The 19,781-nt window shown below is 48.3% G+C and overlaps 1 protein-coding gene across 7 annotated transcripts in view; it reads right to left on the bottom strand.

The window, feature by feature from the left end:
• ZBTB46 (zinc finger and BTB domain containing 46) overlaps window positions 1-19,781 on the bottom strand; it is a 39,930-nt gene that overhangs the window by 5,132 nt on the left and 15,017 nt on the right. For 3 of the 7 annotated variants that reach the window (XM_042891927.1, XM_042891929.1, XM_042891925.1), the window contains 5 exons: window positions 11,468-11,749; window positions 5,906-6,078; window positions 4,535-4,586; window positions 4,133-4,444; window positions 44-219 (listed from right to left, as the gene is read on the bottom strand). In XM_042891927.1, coding sequence (XP_042747861.1) covers window positions 44-219; window positions 4,133-4,444; window positions 4,535-4,586; window positions 5,906-6,078; window positions 11,468-11,749 — 995 coding nt within the window. Of the gene's footprint in view, window positions 1-43; window positions 220-3,974; window positions 4,445-4,534; window positions 4,587-5,905; window positions 6,079-11,467; window positions 11,750-19,781 lie in introns of those variants that run through there. The other 4 variants (XM_042891928.1, XM_042891930.1, XM_042891931.1 and 1 more) reach the window with 4 other exon arrangements.

The following is a 19,781-nucleotide window of genomic DNA, read 5'->3' as shown; positions in this document are numbered from 1 at the left end:
TGTGAATGTCATCTCTACACTGCACACAGCCCCCAGCCCTTACCAGCGTGTGCCTCTTCATGTGCTCCCGACGCGTGAACTTCTTCCCGCAGATCTCACAGGGGTAAGGCCGCTCTCCCGTGTGGGACCGCATGTGTCTCTTCAGAATGCACTGATGCATGGCAGAGAAGCTGCAGTATGGGCACTTGAATTTCTTCCTGATCACTGTGAACTCGTTGACTGTAAGAGAGCAAGCGAAACGAGCAGATTACTTTCACAATGTCCCCTCGTGGTCGGTGCTCTGGTTCAGTGTTTCCTGTTAGATCAGATCACTGCGAAATCACACTCTCACCCCTCCACCACCTGCAGTTTTCTAAATCCATGTCCTTATACCATATCATTAATATCCACTGTAGCTGAGAGCTTTGCCTTCATCAGAGCAGCTTTGGAACGAGGCAGAACGCAAACACGAGCAGCCCAACACACTGCCTAATGCTGGTTAAGGAGCAAACAGCAGGCTGGCAACCTGTTGACAATTCTGATTTACTGTAGGGAATCACCCTCAATACCAGTATGTAAAACCCCAACGCTTGTTTGCAAAGCACCAGTCAGCAGAACCCAGCAGCAGCACCACACTGTGCTGGTATTTGGGGCTGCAAGCAAGTCCCCTGTGTGTGCTCCACTGCTGCTTCAGTGGAAGTGCAATGACTACAGCTTATCCAGCAGAAACAAGAGGTCAGGACTGTCCATGCTCCATTATCCAGCTTCCAACTAGTGCTACCGCAGCACAGATACAGAAATACAGAGGAATGCATCGTGCCAAACTACAGCATGGCCCTGGTGAGCTTCCTTACAAGCCAGCTCTACAAGTCTAAGGCTTTGATGGTTCTCCCCCCCCCCCCCCAAATCACATTATACCGAACTGGAAAATGATGAAATTTTATTTGAAGTCGTTCTGACATTGTTGATTCTTTTCTTCTTGTCATCTCCTTAGCAGTGCACAGACAGCAGGCTCGGGGGACGCATCCAGCACTGACAGCCCAGGGGTCCAATTTACCAGCAGAATGCACACAGCAGCTGTGTTGGTATTTCCTCCTCCAAACACAATGAAGTGCAATATGCAAAATGCAGCAGGTGGAAACAGAGTGTTTGCTGTTCCCCGAGGACATCCACCCACTATAAATTTGGGATAGACCATCCACACAGATATGCCTTTAAATCTCTACAATTCTTACAATGCTATGGCTTCCTATTCATATGTTAATTTTCACCCATTTTTGTCCTAATTATCTCCACTTCTCAAAGCAATCTATCGTTTACATAACAAGGAAGGAAGAAAAAAAGAAAGCAAATTGTAGTTAATCATCATAAGTACGCTGTATCATGTGTGCTAATGGATTTTTATAAATGACAATGACAGGAAAGCAGAGGGAATAAGGCACACGGCAGACCTGCCTGTAGGCATGTGACACACGGAGCAGCGTTTCTGGGTGCCCGCTGAGGTGCTCTGTCCCACAGCAGATCTGACACACCGTGTAATTACCAGAGGCAAGGAGCCCACTTTCTCCTGCAGGAGAAGTCTTGCAGAAGGTTCACAGCGATGGCACAAGGCTATTTGTGACAGATATGTTTCCAGTCTGATCTTGTAACCGTTTGCATTGCAACAGCCACAAAAACAAGTGTCCTCCCTAGGACTGCTATAAACCCACTGCCTGGCAGTCCAGACAGGGGAGGTGGGCTGTAAGCTGATAGAGCAGAGGATGCAATGCTCAATTCTCACTCCACTCTGCAGCACATCCCACTGGTACACCCCAGCAGCTTGCTTTACCCCACTTCAGAAAGAACCAACCCAGAGGTACCTGCAACCAGGGCCAGGATTACACAGCCAAGCACTTTGGAGAAGGAAATGCTGCAAAAAACCTCCACATCTTCCACCACCAGATTGTACCTCAATGACCAGATGCTCTCAGGGGTTTACCACGAATATCAATCATCCATTTTATGGCTGAGCTACCACAAAAGCTTACGAGGCAGCTGCAAGGCTCAGGTGCCAGCCCCGCATCGGCAGCACGCTGCTCTCACAGCAGTCCTGGACAAGCACAGCTTGGTTGTGCAACCACAGCAGTGCCACGGAATCACAGCATCATCGAAGTTGGAGAAGAGCTCTGAGATGCCCAAGTTCAAGCAAACCCACCTCACCGTGCCCACTGACCACGTTCCTCAGTGCCACATGTCCACAGCTCTGGAACTCCTCCAGAGGCAGTGACCCATCAGCCCTGGGCAGCTGTGTCACTGCATCACTGCTCTTTGGCAGCCTTGGTTTTATTGAACTAATGGTCACCAGAGAGCCATCATATTTAGCTTTGGATCTTTTTTACACACCTGAAAAATAACAGCACTGTTGGAAAAATAACCATATCAGAAGAGTTTTCTATGCAAACCCAATGGGTGATACCCTATGGAAGACCTCCAAGCTGAAGGCAGGAAGGCAAAGTGAAATACCACTGAAACTGCTGCTGGAGCCAAAGAGCTGGAGGACTGCAAGGAAATAGCTCTGTGCTGATTGAAGCTCTCAAACAATCCGTGAGCGTTTTCATATGCAGTTACAACCTACAAGTAATTGATTCTGCCAACATTTTTAATTAGGAAACTCTCCATTGGACGATCAGACATTGTCTATCAGGAGCAAACATGTCCGTGTGACACACGTGTCACATCACATCCATGGGGACGGTGGCGGGGTTTTCAACACCACCTTTGTCCTTTGGACACACCAGACTTGTGACTGATACTACAGTGGGACAACATTTGCACACAGGCACGCAAAGAACCAGCAGGAAATGCCACTGACCAGAACTCACTGCAATCCTCTGCAGGTGCACAGTCCTGCTGTGCTGCTCCCACATTTCCAGGTGAAACCCATTTTGGCCACAACTTTCTCCTCTTGCTCAGCTTTCCACTACCTCACCTTTCTGCTTACTGAAGAGTAAAGTGAACCATGAGGCAACTAACGAGCTGACAAGGAACTAGAAAAGCCAATGCACTGTGAACTAGACACAACAGCAGAGACGCTGATGAGAACAAAGTAAAAGCTGCACTTAGCTATGCTGCTTTCATTTAACAGCTGCTACAGCCTGGTTTGACAGGTAAATGTATTGCAAAAGACATTCAGTGTTTTTTTTTAAATAAACAATTTCATGTCACAAAACATGAGTTACAGTAGGAGTTCCACCTTTCACTAAGAACCACTCCTGGTTTTCTATGCACACCACTGCTGAGACCTTCTTCACAAGTCCTTCTCAAGTTCCAAAGCATACATTCATCTTGGCTAACATAAATTATATTAAATAAATTAGCTGGAAAATTTGCCCAACTGCAGAAAGCCCCAGCCATACCCAGGTATATTTTCTAAGAACTTCTAAAAACTCAAAAATGATATCAAGTATTAAAATACACCAACGCTGTGGCAATTGTCAAGCCCCAAACAGTGTTTTGCCTCTCCTTCAGATGACACAGAAGCCCAGACCTGACAACACCTCACAGTGCAAAGCAGCCCCACACCCCCACAGCTCCTCATTTCAAGCTGAAAAACCCTGAAATGCTCAAATTGTACCATGAACAGAGCATGGGACCAGAACACGGAATACCGAACTCTGCCATTAATTCCACTAACATGCTCACAGGCTTAGGGATGTTATTTTCTCAGGAAAACATCACCGTTTCTTTTATAAAGCACTTTGAGATCCACTGATGCATAAAGTTAAGTGTGCAGGATATCATACCACTAAGGCATCCAAAGTGCCATGATGCAGACTGACCAAGGACATGTCCACACCACAATCACACCATGGTGCAGCTACACGGTGTCTGGCACCAGCACCCAACCTGGTCAGTTTTGAGGAGTTGCTCTACAACCTTACACCTCTTGTAAGGAGACCGTTTGTTTTCCTAGCTCAGCAGCAAGGCCCAGCACACACAGCGGCCGGGCAGCACACCTTGGCATGGCGAGCGAGGTTCTTCTGTGTGCCCAAGCCCTTGCCACAGAGGAGACACACAAAAGCGCGCTCGATCGAGTGCACAGACACAAGGTGCTGGGTTAAGTCTGTCTTGTCACGAAATGGCTCGGTGCAGCTAGGACACTGCATCTTCTTACAGTTGAAGTGGATGGTCTTCTCGTGGTGGTCCATGTTGGACTTGAGCGTGAAGCTGGCGGGGCACTGGGCGCACTGGAAGCGGCCGGGAGGCACGGTGCCCAGCAGGCCGGGCCGTGTACGGGCATCCAGAGGGAGCAGCAGGGAGAGGGCAGCCTCGTGCTGGTAGATGTGCCCGTGGATGTGCTCCTGCAGCTCCTCTGCACGCTCAAAGACCCTCCTGCAGAAGCCGCAGGTCAGTCCCTTGGGCAGGGCTGGGTCTGGGAATGGGCTGTCGTGGGTTACGTCCGTGCCTTCTGACCTCAAACACGCATCTGAAACAGAAACAGACACACGTGTGTACAAATCACTGCTGTTGGGTTAAAATAAAGCTTGTTTCTAAAGCATTTTTACTCTCTGCTTACCTGAGTCAGAGTTATCAAATGGCCAAAGTGCCAGAAACCCATCGTAAGCAGCCTGCGAATGGAAAGCACGCTCAGGTTACGGCATGCCCATAAAGCACCCATCCTCAGTGCTCAGCCCCAGCTGGGTGGAACGAGTTGGTCTGTAAGGCTGTTCTGTCATTCCATGATGTGATCGGGCCCCATGCTCACAGCTCACCACTTGTCCTGCCCACATCACCACCCGTACAAAGCTCCCTTTGTCACAGTGAGGTCACCAGGCAGTGCTCTGCGGGGCTGCTGCTTAGGGCAGCCACCAATGCGCCTATTTCAAGCGGTAACTGAGTTCTTGGTGTCCCTCAGCACCTGTAGCTCGCACTCAGACCAGTAGCAGACCCAGGGCACATTGCCACCAAATACAAAAGAAGTGGAAAATTTTCCCTTTGCCCCACGCAGCTGCCTTTCCTTCCACGTAGCAAAGCCCATGCAAAACTCGCTTCCCTTTACGCAATGCTCCCTGGCATTGCTAATCCACCTTATAAATAAAAGCTGATTTTTTTCCCTGTGTGCAGCGTGGCAGATGGTGGCCCAGCACGGGGCCGTGCGGCAGGGCTGCAGGCTGAAGCCCCAGCTCCTGTGCTCCGCTCTGCATGGGGAAAGCTGGGCTGCCACCACGTGGGTAGTGCCAAACTACAGAAACTGAGAAATGCCTCAGGAAGGTACGGGTGCCCCATCCCTGCAGGTGCCTGAGGATGGGTCGCACAGGGCCATGGGCAGGCTGAGCTGGTGCAGGACCAGGCCATGTAGGGGTGAGAGGGCTGTACGGTCCCTTCCAACCCAACCATAATGTGGTTCTGCAATCTGTAAGGATCATTCCAACTCAACTATTATATCCTATGGCAATTTGCTTCTAACTCTACTTAGATCACTGAAAGAAGCCCATATTCAAACCACCAGAAATGGGCAGCAGAGAGCTGGGAGCTCAGCTGCCTTTATGCCATTATTAATGGAAAAGTATGAATAGCTTTTAGAATGCACACTGAGGTTAGGAAGAAGATATAAGGGCAGCAACAGCTCTGACCCTAACAGACCTCTAGTTTTAAAATGACCTCTTTTTATTTAGAACAGCTAAGATATTGGTGGTATATTGGCTTCTTGCAATAATCTAAGGGGCCAGAACCACCGTCCCTGCAGGCGTTCAAGCACATGGAGATGTGGCACTGAGGGACATGGTCAGTGGGCATGGTGGGATGGTTTGGGGTTGAACCTGGGGAATTTGGAGCTCTTTTTCAACCTTTATGATTCCGTGATTCTATGCCATGGTCTTTCAAAGCTCTCCTGACTGGAGATAACTGGATTCTATTGACACCTTTGCTTTTCTCCCCATGATCTTACCTGGGTGGAGGAGGGCAGCTCTCCTTTCGCGGTGGCTTCTGGTGACATGTCACCAGAGGAGCAGCTGGTGGGGGGGCTCTGAGTGGCAAGGTGTGCTGCAGGCAGCGGGGGGGACGCAGCTTCCACTTTGCCATCACTTTCGCCCCTGGAACGACTCCAGTTGGTGCCAGGCCCTGGAGAACACAGGAAACGAATCTCACCCGCGTGCACCAGCACCAGCTCAGAGCAGGGACGGGCAGAGACCTCCTGGCACTGGGGGCTCTGCTGGCAGATGGGCGCAGCTCTCAGGGAGCACCGCTGCCAACGCAGCACCGGGAGCTTCACAGAATGCACACACAGGTGTGGCTGTAACTGAGGTTCCTTGGAAATGGATGCTGGAGCTTTGGACCTCAAAACTGGAGTTATTTAATACAGCCTTGATCTCAAAGTGCTTTATAAAAGATGGAAAAATACAGATATATATGGCTTTGACGCTATTCCTAGCAAGCAGGAAGTTCCAACAGTTGTACAAAGCGATTCAATCACACCCGACAGTTGTTCCATTCCAAAACCCTGCTGCAGGTGAGCAGGAAACCATTGCTGGTGTGATGGAAGCAGAGCACAGCCACCCACTGCCCCTCAGCAGCCAGCAGTACACAACATCCCCAACGCTACACCAATGAAGAGAAACCCTACAGAAAAGAGATCTGTATGATGAAGACCAGCACGTGACAACTGGCTGACCAGCAGCCAGCACCTGACTGCACCATGCTAATGATGCATTGGGCTGGTCTTCTCTTTATTACTATTTTTTTGGATGAGCAAGTAGGTGTAGTCAGAAGCAAACACTGCACAAAAGTAAATTCATATTTAAAGCATTATGCCCTAAAGGATTTTCATTCCTGATACAGAAGTGTACCAACAGAACTTTTGTGCACACAAGAGCTGCCCTCCTTAATGCAGCAGCAAACAGCAAAGCTGATGCTGTGCTGGAGCACAATGCCCTCATCTGGGTCACAACGTGGCATTCATGTAAAACTGCACAAAGGTTTCAAAATCTGAACAATCCCAAACTTTTATTATTATTAAATAAATCAGCTCCCAAACAACACAACACAACGGCACCAGCGTGAGTTTTTTAAACAATCACTGATGTTTATTTGGGTTTAACTAGTGTAAATAAGGCAGGAGGAGAAACCCATACGAATGACTCACCCTTCGTACGTGAGAAATGGATTTGTTTTGTCCCATTCTGACCAGTATGGTGAGAAACCATTTTCCCTTACAAATTTCCATCCGTTGAATTTTAATGAAAAGTATTTTCACTTTTAAATGGGGAATGAATTGCTTCCCTTTTGCCAGCTCTGCACAGGGATGCACTGGGTTAGCAGTGCTATGTGAGCACAGCGTTCCCTGGCAGCTGGACAGCATGCTGCTGTGGGAAACAGAGAGGAAAGGTTATCACATCTCATCTACAATTACACTCATTCTCCCCTGAATCTTGTTTTCCCCCCGTTTTAAAATTCCACACCAAAGTGAATACCTTTAATTCCCATTTGGGAAAACGGACTGCTGTGCAAAATGTATTTCTTTAACACGTCGTGCAAGTATAAATTATTGGCCCCGATGAACTGCTAACTAAAAATAAAGCATTAGCTGGTTTGCCCAAAAGAAAAGAGCTCTGTGTGCCATGCAATCTTTTGGACAACAAGCTCCATAGGAATTACTTCTATAAACAGTTTCAGTTGCAAGAGGGTAAACAGGAAAAGCCAAACTTAGAGCCACAAAGCAGCGTGCAATGGAGTGCTCTGGAGGAGGGGAGCTGCTCCTCGGGGCAGCCCAACCCAACCACCCCCAATCTGAAACGCTTCCTTGTAGAAGAAAAAGCAAAACTAAGAATAAGGAGAAAACAAAGATGTAAATTAACCAACTTATTCCCTAAAGTGTATTAAAATTCTCATTCTTTGGATAATACTTGGGAAAAAAATCTAAAAGCATCCAACCGAAGCCTTTGAGATTTTGTAGCTGTGGTGTAACTACACGTAGCAATGCTACCAAAGTTCAGCACTGTCCCACCAAGGAGCTCCGGCGCTGCTGAAGCTGGAAAGTGGCAAAGAGCAGCCCCAAAACCATGGAAAGAAAGGGAAAGCTGAAACTCTTACAGCATCTTATCAGAAGAACAGCCCCAAACCAGGCCATGCAGGCTCAGTAACCAGTAATATCCAAGCTGCCCATAAATAACTCACATATTTCTTTCTCCAAAACTTCTACATTCAGGTTTCTGACTGCACAGTAGCAGTCAATCTCAAGCACGTGCCACGAACATCACAAACCCTGAGAGCCACTCAGCCACCCACCCAGCCATTCACCCAACCATCCATCCACCCACCCACCCATCCAGCCAAACAACCACCCAGCCATTCACACAGCCATCCAGCCAGTCACCCTATCAGCCACCCAACCATCCACTCACCCAACCAACCAACAACACCGCTATTCATCCAGCCAACCATTCACCCATCCATCCATCCACCCATCCATCTACTCATCCATCCATCCATCCATCTACCCATCCACCCATCCATCTACTCATCCATCTACCCATCCACCCATCCATCTACTCATCCATCTACCCATCCATCCATCCATCCATCCATCCATCCATCCATCCATCCATCCATCCACCCATCCACCCATCCACCCATCCACCCATCCACCCATCTACCCATCTACCCATCCATCTACCCATCCATCTACCCATCCATCCATCCATCCATCCATCCATCCATCCATCCATCCATCCATCTACCCATCCATCCATCCACCCATCTACCCATCCATCCATCCACCCATCCACCCATCCATCCATCCATCCATCCACCCATCCACCCATCTACCCATCCATCTATCCATCCATCTACCCATCCACCCATCCACCCATCCATCCATCCATCCATCCATCCATCCATCCATCCATCCATCCAACCACCCACTCACGCCACCTGGACAACAAGATACAGGAACTTTCCCTCCTGCTTTTAAGTGAGTTTGAGTTGGTTGATTTCAGAAATGCTGCACTTCGGTCTGCCCGTACCACAGCAGTACAGTGACGCTTGTTTTGATGCAGACAGAATCGCTCCTCACATCCTGTGCCTCATTTTCCATTTACTGAACGTTAAGTAATTTCACACCTCATATATCGGAACAATGTACAGTGAATTAGGAAAAAAAAGAACACGAGTAAAATGAAAACCTTGGGATATCCTCTATTAACTTTTACAGCAGTGTGAACTACGTGGAAGTAAATTCAAACTTGAAATGTACGGAGTAACTTTAGAGATTTACGTCCCCTCAGGAACGGCCCATCAGCATTGTGTGCCCCTCTGCTCTGCCCCATAACTGGGGCTGTTCCTCCAGAAATGAAAAGCCAGTGTTCAAGCTGCTGTGTGAGTCAGCTCCTCGCTGCGTCAGCGCGTAGGAAAACACAGAGACAACGCAGTGAGAGCAGTTAAGATCAGAAATAGGTTTTTTAAACTCAGGAGAGATGAATGGCTTAAAAGTTCTGGAGATCGGTGCGCTTGCTTTTCCAGTCGGACAAATGAAGATGGCCACATACAGTGCTGGTGTGGGTATTTGAAAAAGAACCTCATTCGTTGTGCTCCCCTCCCTTTTTCGGGAGGGTATAACCCATACGATTCAATATCCTCAAACTGTGTTTGACAAAAAGCATCAGAAACACCCACAAAGAAAGCACCAAACCAGACTGGGTTTTAGGATCCCTATACTCTTATCATTTGCTTTGCTGTCATATTGTATTCAAGAAGGACCACTTAAAAAACAAGACAGCAAGAAGTAGCATCAGAACTTCAAGTGACTGAAAGAAGTAGATGTCTGTGATTGAAGAATGTAAGAAATTAAAACAAAAAGCCCTGAACCAGCCACAGAGCATCCACAGCATCGACTGCTGCCACAGAGCTGCAGACACAGCCAGCAGTTCAGCTCTTTGTCTTAAGCAATTCACTTACAGAAAGATGAGATAATTAAAGCTGAGGTGAATGGAATCCAAGTACCAATAAAGGGACCGGAAACCCCGGAGTGGAGGGGACCCTCCTGAGTCCATTGGGATTCCTCCCACTTCTAAATCCATCCAGCTTTGTTGCAGACCCAGCCGGTTTCCTGCCAACCCCACGCCTGCACCAGATCCCCACTCCTCAGCTGCTGAGGGAATCTTTAACTTCTCATCCAAAGTTAAGAGTGGTTTGCATGACTGGTTGGTACTCATTTATCTTTCAGCAGAGCAGTCCTTCAGCTTCTAAGGCAAACCCAAAATGCTCCAACCAAAAGCGAGATGACAGATGGAGAGCAGTCCCATTATCACTGCACTTCATCATGACAGAAGACGAAGCCACCGATTCCAGCTGCCATCAATCACAGCCCCCAGCACCGTGCATCGATCACGGCAGCCCTGCAGCAGCCACACGCTGCACAACCCCACCACCAGCCCATAGGACGCCCAGCAGCAGCCCACCTTCAACCTTCTACGTCTGGTTTAATTGGAGACAGTCACTGAACTACTGCAGGAGTAACAGCAACGTTGCATTAGCAATTTCCCCCAGACATTTGAACGGCACAGTAAGGTACAAAACCTTTATTTTCTTTCTAAATTCAGACGTGGGAAAGGAAAAGAGGTTCCAAGGCGTCAGATAGTCCAGTTATTTCCCTTTATCACACACCCAAGCAATCATCAGAAGTTATCCTTTTCTTTGTCATTGAGGAAAGTCAAAATACAACAGATATCTGAAGTGAATTTTCATGCCATTTAATTGGTCCATTTTCTTTGTATAGATTAAAACACTCTTTCTGCTGGAAGCTAACAAGTAGTACTCAGGCACTCACAGCTCGCTCTGTTTTGTCACATCCTATCTTCTGAAGGCATTAAAACAGAGCATTGATACCTTCTCTTTCTTTGCACAGTAGAGAATCCACCTACTTTACAATAGCAACGAAGAAAATACAGAAGTACACCAAGAGAAGTGCTGAGCACAGACTGGTACAAGTCGGCCATTCCCAACAAGTCACTCACAGAGAGCCACTCATTGCACAAGTGTCACAGAACAACTAGCAGCTGCTCATCGCTTACAGGTCCGGCCATAAACAGCAGAAAGTAAGGACTGAGTGATCTACAAAACCAGAGCTGCTTTTATGAGAACAGGAGCAACATTCCGCTCTCAGCATGAGCCAGTTTGGGATTCAAACCATTTCCAGCTACAGAAGGACCCCAGCACTTTGTGCTTTGCTGGTAGCCAGGGTTTTGCAAACAAGAACAACAGACGTTTGACAACAGGAGCTCCATGCACACCCCACACTCCTTCCTCTCACAGAGTCAGCAGTCAGCATTAGAGTTGGATCAATACCAGACACAGGCTTCCAAATCTCACGGCAAGTGCGATTAAGCAGAGCTCAGTACCGGATGCAAACACAACAGCAGTAACAAACAGGACAGCGACCCGTGTTGTTTTTTCTTCTCGCCAACGCTTCCACTTCAAGCACCAATAGACAAACAACACAAACCCACAAACTTACGAGAGAGAGAGTGCGTGCCTTTGGGTAAGTACTCGAAGAGCAGGGAGCTGTCGTCGCCCAGCACGTCGGCCTTCAGTGACAGCAAGCTGTTCTTGCTCATGAGTGCTGCGCGCAGGTTGGCGACGGTGGCAGCTTGCAGTGCATCCTCCCTGTCCAGGGGGGGCTGCGGCAGGTAGCTGCCCTCCCCAGCACCCAGCAGCTGCTCCTCGCTGTGCACAAACGGGTCCGGCCGCTCCCCCCGGCTGTCCGAGCTGCTGGGCTCTGCTGCCGTCACGTCAGCACCTGTGCAGGGAGAGATGCCATCAGCAGGACGCACTGGGTACACCTGATGTCACCTGATGTCCATCTGTGACCCCGAGCACAAGGTGACCTTCCAGTGCTTCCCCCGCTGCAAGTATTGAACACCAAGAGCGAACAGCCTGTAACAGATTAAGTGTGCTTGTTGATGTGAAGTAGCTCTCTGCCGTATCTGTAGTCTTCACGAATCAAAAAGCTACCCACAAAAAAAAGTTGCTGTGCCACTCAGGAATGCTCCAAACACTGCAATTCCTCTGCCTGGCACCTGCAGAAGCAGAGCACCTTCCTCCATCTGCGTTTGATTTCTCCAATTGCACGCTATCAGCAAATCAAAGAATCCTTGCTTTGGTTTTTATTGCTGGGTACATATTCCATACTACCTCTGCAAGTGAGCGCGACGTTAACAGGCACGTGCATTTCCCCTACAAGATAATGAAGTTTGTTTTACAAACATTTCCACGTAAAGGGAAGTTACAAGAATTTAAAGCACAACAGCTGCCCCAATAGAGGGTGAAGAAAGCAAATCAAAGTGCATTGAAACAGGAACACATCCCAGTCAAAGCAGGGACAGCTGCAGGAGCCTCATCCAGGTGTTTGCCAACCCCACGGGCAGCAGATCCCTCCCCTCCTCCTGTGCCATCTCAGAGCTGCCCATGGACATTTCACGACGTGCCGCTGGCTGCACACAGACACTAATTGCTAAAACACACACAGATTAATTGCAACCCCAACAATGCATTAAATGTTCCTCAAAAGCCAAGATTAGAGGCAGGTGGTGAAATAGAGGCTCTGGAGCTCCCAGTATTTATAGTTGCAGTAACTTAATCAACTATCCACCCAGTGACATAAGCATCAAAACACTCTCTGAACACCTAAACCCAAAAAGTCATCGAGTTCCTCTCCCCGAGATTCCAAAACCACTTTTCTCTGGGATGCAGCTCCTTTTAATGGGATTGAGCCAAAGAATTACACGAATCAAAAGCATCCGTCCCTGCCCAGCAATCCAACCACGTCCTGCAGCTCTGCAGATGCACACAAACCAAGACCTGGGCAGCACGCTCCCAAAGTGCTGCAGCACTGCAGCTCCCAGCCCTTGGCCATGCCCTGATCCACTCCCAGCCCCAGAGCTGCCCTGGGATTAGTGCTGAGCTTATTAGTCTCCTTAGCAATTAATTATTTGGTAGTTATTCTCTTACACCAGACTGCTTTCCGGAGCGTTGAAGCTTTAGAAAAGCTTTATGAGTCTGTTGACTTGGATTAATAATTCACTGATTTTGGCTTTAAAAAAGCCAAAGAGGCATCCCTGAAACTTTGATATTAGCTTGGAAAGTTCATATTTACACACAAAAACCTAAGATAAAAAGGATCATTGGAAGCCTGAGTACAGAAACCCACACGTGGCACCACTACTGCCATTCAAAAAGAAGAGATGTTACTTGAAAGATAAATAAGCTCAGATCTTGTCACAAATCCAGGCATCAGAAAAGCAAAGGCAAGCCAGCAGCCTACCAACTACAGTGCATCAGCATCAAGGTTGTCACTGTAAGGAATTCAGCCTCGGGTAGTTTTCAGCTTTGAAACAAAGCTGTGGTGCCCACAAGCGAAGCAGCTCTGCATGCAGCTCCTGGGGAAGGGCTGTGTGGAAACCAAGGTGATGCAGTGCACCAACAGCAGTTCTGCTGAAGGCAGCTGATCCCCAGGACTTAAGCTATGGAACGCTCTGCCAGGCTGCAAGTCCTGAATGGCATTCTTTCCCTCCAGCCTCACAAGGCAAGAGGCCATATTCCACTCCACCATTTTACAATCATGCACAGAAAAACACTTCCATCCCACAGAATCGTGGAGAAGAGCTTCAAGATCAAGTCCAACCATCAGCCCATCACCACCCCTGGAGGCATCCAGGCACTGTGGAGATGTGGCACTCGGTGGGCATGGTGGGATGGTTTGGGGTTGAACTTGGGGATCTTGGAGCTCTTTTCCAACCCCAATGATTCTATTCTACGATTCAACATCCCAGGTCATTTTCTCTTGAAGTGAAATGAAGGTTGGTGAGGGTGAGGTTGGTGAGGGTACAGAAGATTTCACCCTCTTTGTGTATGAAATACAAGAATATTTCATGCTGAGTATTTCAGTTACAACAATGTAAGTTACCCAGTTATTCATACAGCTCAAGCATGAATGCTGCAAGTAACTTCCAAAGATAATTAAGCTTGCTATTTTAAGAGAAAGAGGAAAAAGACCGATTCCTTCCTCCTTTTGCTCCCACAGACGGCACTAACCAACATACGGACAGACAGGTTACTCCTGGCGTGCTGTTGATCCTGATGAAGTAGAACAGATGACCTCTCTGTTGGTTTATGGAGCTTCAGCTACTATTCAGCTACTGCTTTTTCAGTCTTTAAGGTCTCCTATGAAGGCTCTTTCTGCAGACAGACAACCAGCAGTGCTCTCCCTTCCACAGCCTCTCCTCACACACAGCATCCTCCAGCCCATCCCCACGGCATCCGCAGTCCTGCAGCTGGAGATGGCCAGGCCGGGCCCTGCACCTTAGATGTGCTCTCCCTTCCCTGCTCCTCACAGCACAGCCCAGACACACGCACTCCCAGACTGCCAGGCACGAGTCTCCTGCTCAGCTTGCACCACCAGAACACATTTTCTGCAAAGCTGCTCTCTCGCTCGTTGTCTGCCAACCCGTGCTGATGCACAGGGTTATTCCGTGCCATGCACAGGACTTTGCATTTGTCCTTGTTGAATCCGTGCTGTTTCTGGCACCGTTGCATTCCAGCAAATCATTCCTCGCCGTCTGGTGCCATCCTACAGCGTGCTGAGGGTTTGCTCCGTGCCACCAAGTCCTCGATGACCACAGGACACAGCCCTGGAGCCACCTGTGATCAACATGGGCACCGTGCCGTCCCTGGTGGCTCTGACACAGCTGGATGGCAGCTGGGGGGTGGGTGGCAAATGTCACTGTTTCCTTCACAATGTGACAAGCAGAAAGGGCAGAAGGATGTGAGGGAAGAGATGCCAACACCAGCTTTCTTATCCCCAAACGCTCATTCCTGCATCCCCTGCTGCTCCTTCAGTTGTACTCAAACATTAGCATAGTTGCAAAGTGAAATTGAGACAGGAACTGAGGGACGTTAAAAATAGTCTAGTTTATTACAAAACGTTTATTTTTAATCCCAGATCAGTTCCACAATCTGGTTCACTCCATGGTTGCACAGACATTTCCACCAGAACAACTGCAGGAGAGCGTGGGGGTGGAAATGGAGCTCGAGGGGAAAGCAGGGCCACTGAAACTCAGCTTTCCTGCACTGGCCATTAACTCCTCCTGCTGCCAAGTGCTGACCTGAGAGAAAAGCTGGGTGAAATCAATGATGGTGTTCTGAGCTGCCTCATGGATCTGTATGGAGCATCTGGACACGCCTCTGATACCTCAAACTTCAGGAATGACATTTCTTGCCCAGATTAAGGAAGATGCAGCTTGATCTCCTCATGTGCAAACGACAAAAGCCTTTGCATACTGGCCTTTTCCTCCTGAGCAAAGACAACAGGAGCAGCCGGGCCATCAGAAAAATGACAATCTTTATACAGCTGCTAGAAATATCCCTCCAGTTTCTATTTCTGACAGCCCCGTGCCCATCCTTCACCACGCTGCCACAACGGACTGCTTGTCAGACAAAGCCCAGTGTTCTCAGGCAGTGTTTACAGAGAGAAACGATGCCACGACCCACAGCTGTTCTGATCAGCAGCACTTTCACTAACACAGTAATGCACACATGGATATAATGCTCATCATGTTCCAAAGAAGCCCCAAATTCACAGTTCAGGAGCTGCAGAGATACAGGTTCTAACGTGCAATGCTTTCCCCTTCTGCACAAGCACGACCCAACTTTGCACTGACATGTTCTACAAGCACCGCTGTATCTGCAGCATTGTTTCCTTCAAAGCAATGGGCTGCAGGCAAAAACCAGCTGGGAAACCCTCTTCATTCCTCCGAGGATCTTAAAAAATATCACGTCTGAAATGATGGAAATGGTTAAAAGGGGTGAGTTAATTCTATCTGAAACTACTGCCATTGGAATACTGAGGTGGTCCTTGCATGTGACAGCATGCCAAGTAACTGTACCTTCCAAATCCTTCAGAACAAGTACTTATCTTATGAAACAAGTGCCTGTAAGAAATCTCCCAAAAAACACCCTGAACCAAAATCAAATCTGAGACCAACACGGCACAATTAGTTTTCATTTTTGGTTCACTGCATCTAAAGAACAAATTCCTCCTCCGTGTGAACACAAAGGCATGGCTGCAAAGGCGAAAGTGAAAGTCCTGCGCAGACAGATGATCTCAAAGTGGGATCCAAAATCTAAAGCCTTCATTTCTCACTGCTGGGAATTGCAGTACAGAAGGGTAAAGCAGAACAGCTGTGAGGAGGCAATGGGTCCAATCCTGGCACAGGGAACAGAACCCAGCGAGAAGGGCACTCAGCAGAGGGGAAGCCTCTGATCTCGGGAGTTAAAGCAGATTAACGGAATCAGGGCTGCGACTCGGGGAGGAGGAAGAGGAGGAGGAGAGCTCTGGAGCCCAGGGAACGTGGAGCGTGGGGTGGGGAGAGGAAATGGACACAGCTCAGAGCTAAAGCCGTGCAGGGTGGAACCATTTTGCAGCCAGGGTGTAGCCACGGGCAAGCGGCCGGGCTGCAAAGCACTGACTTTGGTCTCCAGATTTGAAAACAACCTGAACTAACCCTTTAATAACAGAGCTCAGAACCGTTATTCCCATGAAAGCTGCACCCCAATAGCTCATTAGCTTGGGGCTGGCTCTCCCCACAGCCTCTATGCAAAATGTTTTTGTAGCTGCTGGCACAGCTGCCACACAGAGAGCCAGGCAGCACCACCAGGCAGCCCAGGGCATGAGAGCAGCAGCCTGTGGACACCTCTGCCTTCCTTTCTACTACCAGCTCCTGAGGACAGTGAACTGTTCATAAGCAGTAAGTAAAGCCACAAGTTCTGCATTTTTGCAAAACCAAAGATCTTGTGAGTTTCAACTGCTGAACCTCAGGTACCAACACCATGTCGAGTTCCTCCCCTGCTCACAGTATTTCAGGCCCTTACTCCTTCACAAGACCAGAACACTTGCCAAGCAGCACAGCAGAAGCACCACCACTGGCACTGCCCAAAGGTGCTCAGTGCACAGATGTTCACAGCACACGTGCACACAGCCAAGACCCCAAGTATAACATGAATACAGCCAGAGGAGAAAAGCTTCCCCATTCTGCAGCCTCCCATCACTCCAGATGAACACATTATCACATTCTGGGCAGGTGAGCAGACTGCTGTCCTATTGGAGCATTCCCTGATGTCCCACAGCAACAGAAGATCCCTGCTCTGATGATCAGTGCATCACCCAAAAACGTGCCCATGCTTCTCCTCCACGACAGAGGGCACCTGGGCAGAGTCAAAGACTTGGATGGGAAACATCAGACCCATACAGTCAGAAGGTGAAGCCCTGCGCACCCCTCCTATAAGGTCACCACTCTGGGTAACGTAAAGCTCTTCTTACAGAATAGAGCATTTCCACTGCATTTAAACAAAGTAAAGGGAGAAGTTCCCAAGCTGCAAGTGTCTTTAAAAATGACTGTTCTGTTTAGAGAATAATTAGTGTCATTTCACAGTCAATTGGCACAAAAAAAAAAAGGATCGCTTACATCTTTAGGGTGCAAACACTCAGAAGACGCGTGGGAGCACTTCCTTAGGAATAAATTCCTGATTCAGTGACTGTGCTTGAAGTAACACGTTAATAAAACCATCAATGAATTCTTCCAGAGACACCCCACAAGTGGCAGTGCTTTCCAGCATATGGAAAGGCAAAAGCAGCTCTGCTAGTGAGAGCTTTGAAAACACCACCAGCACCGCAGGCAGCCCGTCTAGATGTGCCACCAGCACAAGAAGCCTCAGCACTGAACGGCAGTGAGCTGACAGCTGTCTCCAAAGCAAACTTTCAGTGACTGCAGTGAGTTTCCTTCTACGGTGTCACAAAGTGCTCCCTTACAGCTGCTGCCCCTCACTGAACTAAACGTGTGATGCCACTGTCATCTGCAAGATCCACCTTCCATAACGCTGCTCGCGTCCTGCTGAGACGCGGCGCTGATTGCAAGGAAGACTAAGAGGTTATCTGGCACAATGTCAGGAGGAAGATGCTAACACTGTAGTTTTAAGATTAACTCTCCTGAATTAGCTTTGTGCTGCTGGAATGCCTGTGCTAGTCCTCTAGCACAACAGCATTTTCAAAGGGTACCCAGGCTATCCCGTATGCAGAGCTAGCAGATCTCACAAGCAGCATCTTAAAATAACCAAACAGATCCAGAAAGATAAAGGAGCTTCAAAGAACACAGTTTGAGGTAACTCTTCCTCTGAGCATACTCACGAAAGAGCATTCTGCACCCACTTCCTCAGCACAGGGCATCCTTTTGTCTCTGCTCTCTGCAGCGTGGCTGTGAACGCTTCTAACTGCAGGCTGCTTTACAGAGTAAAGCCCAACACTACCAAATTCAAACACTGCCTTAAGATGAAATTTAAAGAGTGAAGCACACATCCCAGTACTGGTGACACAGCACAGACAATTGTTATTACCTGTTTTTACACCAAAAAAGTGCCATTTTTCTTCACGTCTTGGAGCTAAGCGTGGATCACCCCTTGGCTGCTTTGGAGAGATAAGAACCAACAAGCAACCTGGGTGGAACCCAGCAGCTCTGCAACAGCAGAGAGCAGACTGCAGGAGGGCTGCTTCCACCTGCTGGAGATGGGGAATACTTGTGCAGTGTTCAGCAGACCTAGAGACCCTCCTGCCTGGAGAGAGGCAGTGGGACAGCGGTGTTTGGGGCAGCAGGGATGTTCTCTGGTTCTCTGCACACTTGTTCTCACTCTTCAGCAGCACACAAGGAAGAATTTCATCTCTGCTTACTTCCCAGGCTGATGAATACAGGGAAAACCAGGAGCTGAGGTTCAGCAGGGCCATTTCACAGAGCCCCACGCTGCTCCCAGAGCAGTGCCCAGGTGCTGCCAACACACGCAGCCCCGTGCCGCTCAGTCCTGGCACTCCACTCACCTCACATTCACTTTTTCCCTTTGCTCAATCAGGACGAATGGAATATTGAAGCAATTCCCCCCAGCCACCAGCACTCAGCTTGCCCTTTTCCATCTTCACAAACACCTCTCTCATTGGAAACTGCGTTTAGGACAAGATTTGCAACAACCCCTTGGGCTGAGCCTGTTACCATGCTGGCTCAGCACCGCTCTGAGTCAACACCAGGAGCTGCGTTCCTCTCATCTGCAAACAGCTGTAAAGAAAAGGGCACTTCTGCTCAATTCCCTGACAATTAGGACTTTAATGATGCAGACATCATTCAGCTCCCAGTAACACAATCTCCTACTCTTGGCACTCTTTTCAAAAGCACGACTTGAAGAACATTCCATTTATAAGCAGCTTGCTGAGATCAGTGCTGCAGTTCTGTTTCTGCACAGCTTGCCTCAAATACCTGTCCCAAGCCCCCGCACCTCACAGAAATACAAGTGTTTGAGTTGGTTTTAAGGGATGCAGTGAAAACGAATAACATTTGAGTGCCAATCGCATTCCAGGCACTCCACACTGAGTCTCTGCTCCAAACAACCCTAGAACACGTGCACTGCAAAGCCAGGATTCATCATAAATCACTGTTATCTTAAGTTATCTCACATTTTTCTTCTAACTGAAGTTGTTTAGATTTTATCATCAGCCAATTAGAATAATTACATGCAAGCCTACTGCAGTAGATAACTGTAAAATGTAATACTTCTGAAGATACTTGCAGAGTTACCCATTCATTTAAATGCCAATGAAAGCCACATTCAAACTTCGGTATGCAAGCAACTTACACATCCTTTTTCAGCCCATAAAGACTATTCAGACTTTCACCATGTTTATATTGCTTTTTTCACCCGAATTTGACAACAGAGCCGTATATATAATCTCACCCAAC

The sequence above is a fragment of the Lagopus leucura genome, unplaced genomic scaffold (genome assembly GCF_019238085.1).
Source record: "Lagopus leucura isolate 7727_CA_CO unplaced genomic scaffold, USGS_WTPT01 130-4_obj-0_obj, whole genome shotgun sequence".
Taxonomy (NCBI): Eukaryota; Metazoa; Chordata; class Aves; order Galliformes; family Phasianidae; genus Lagopus; species Lagopus leucura.
The sequence above is the reverse complement of the archived record's forward strand: the minus strand, read 5'-3'. Positions and strand labels throughout refer to the sequence as shown.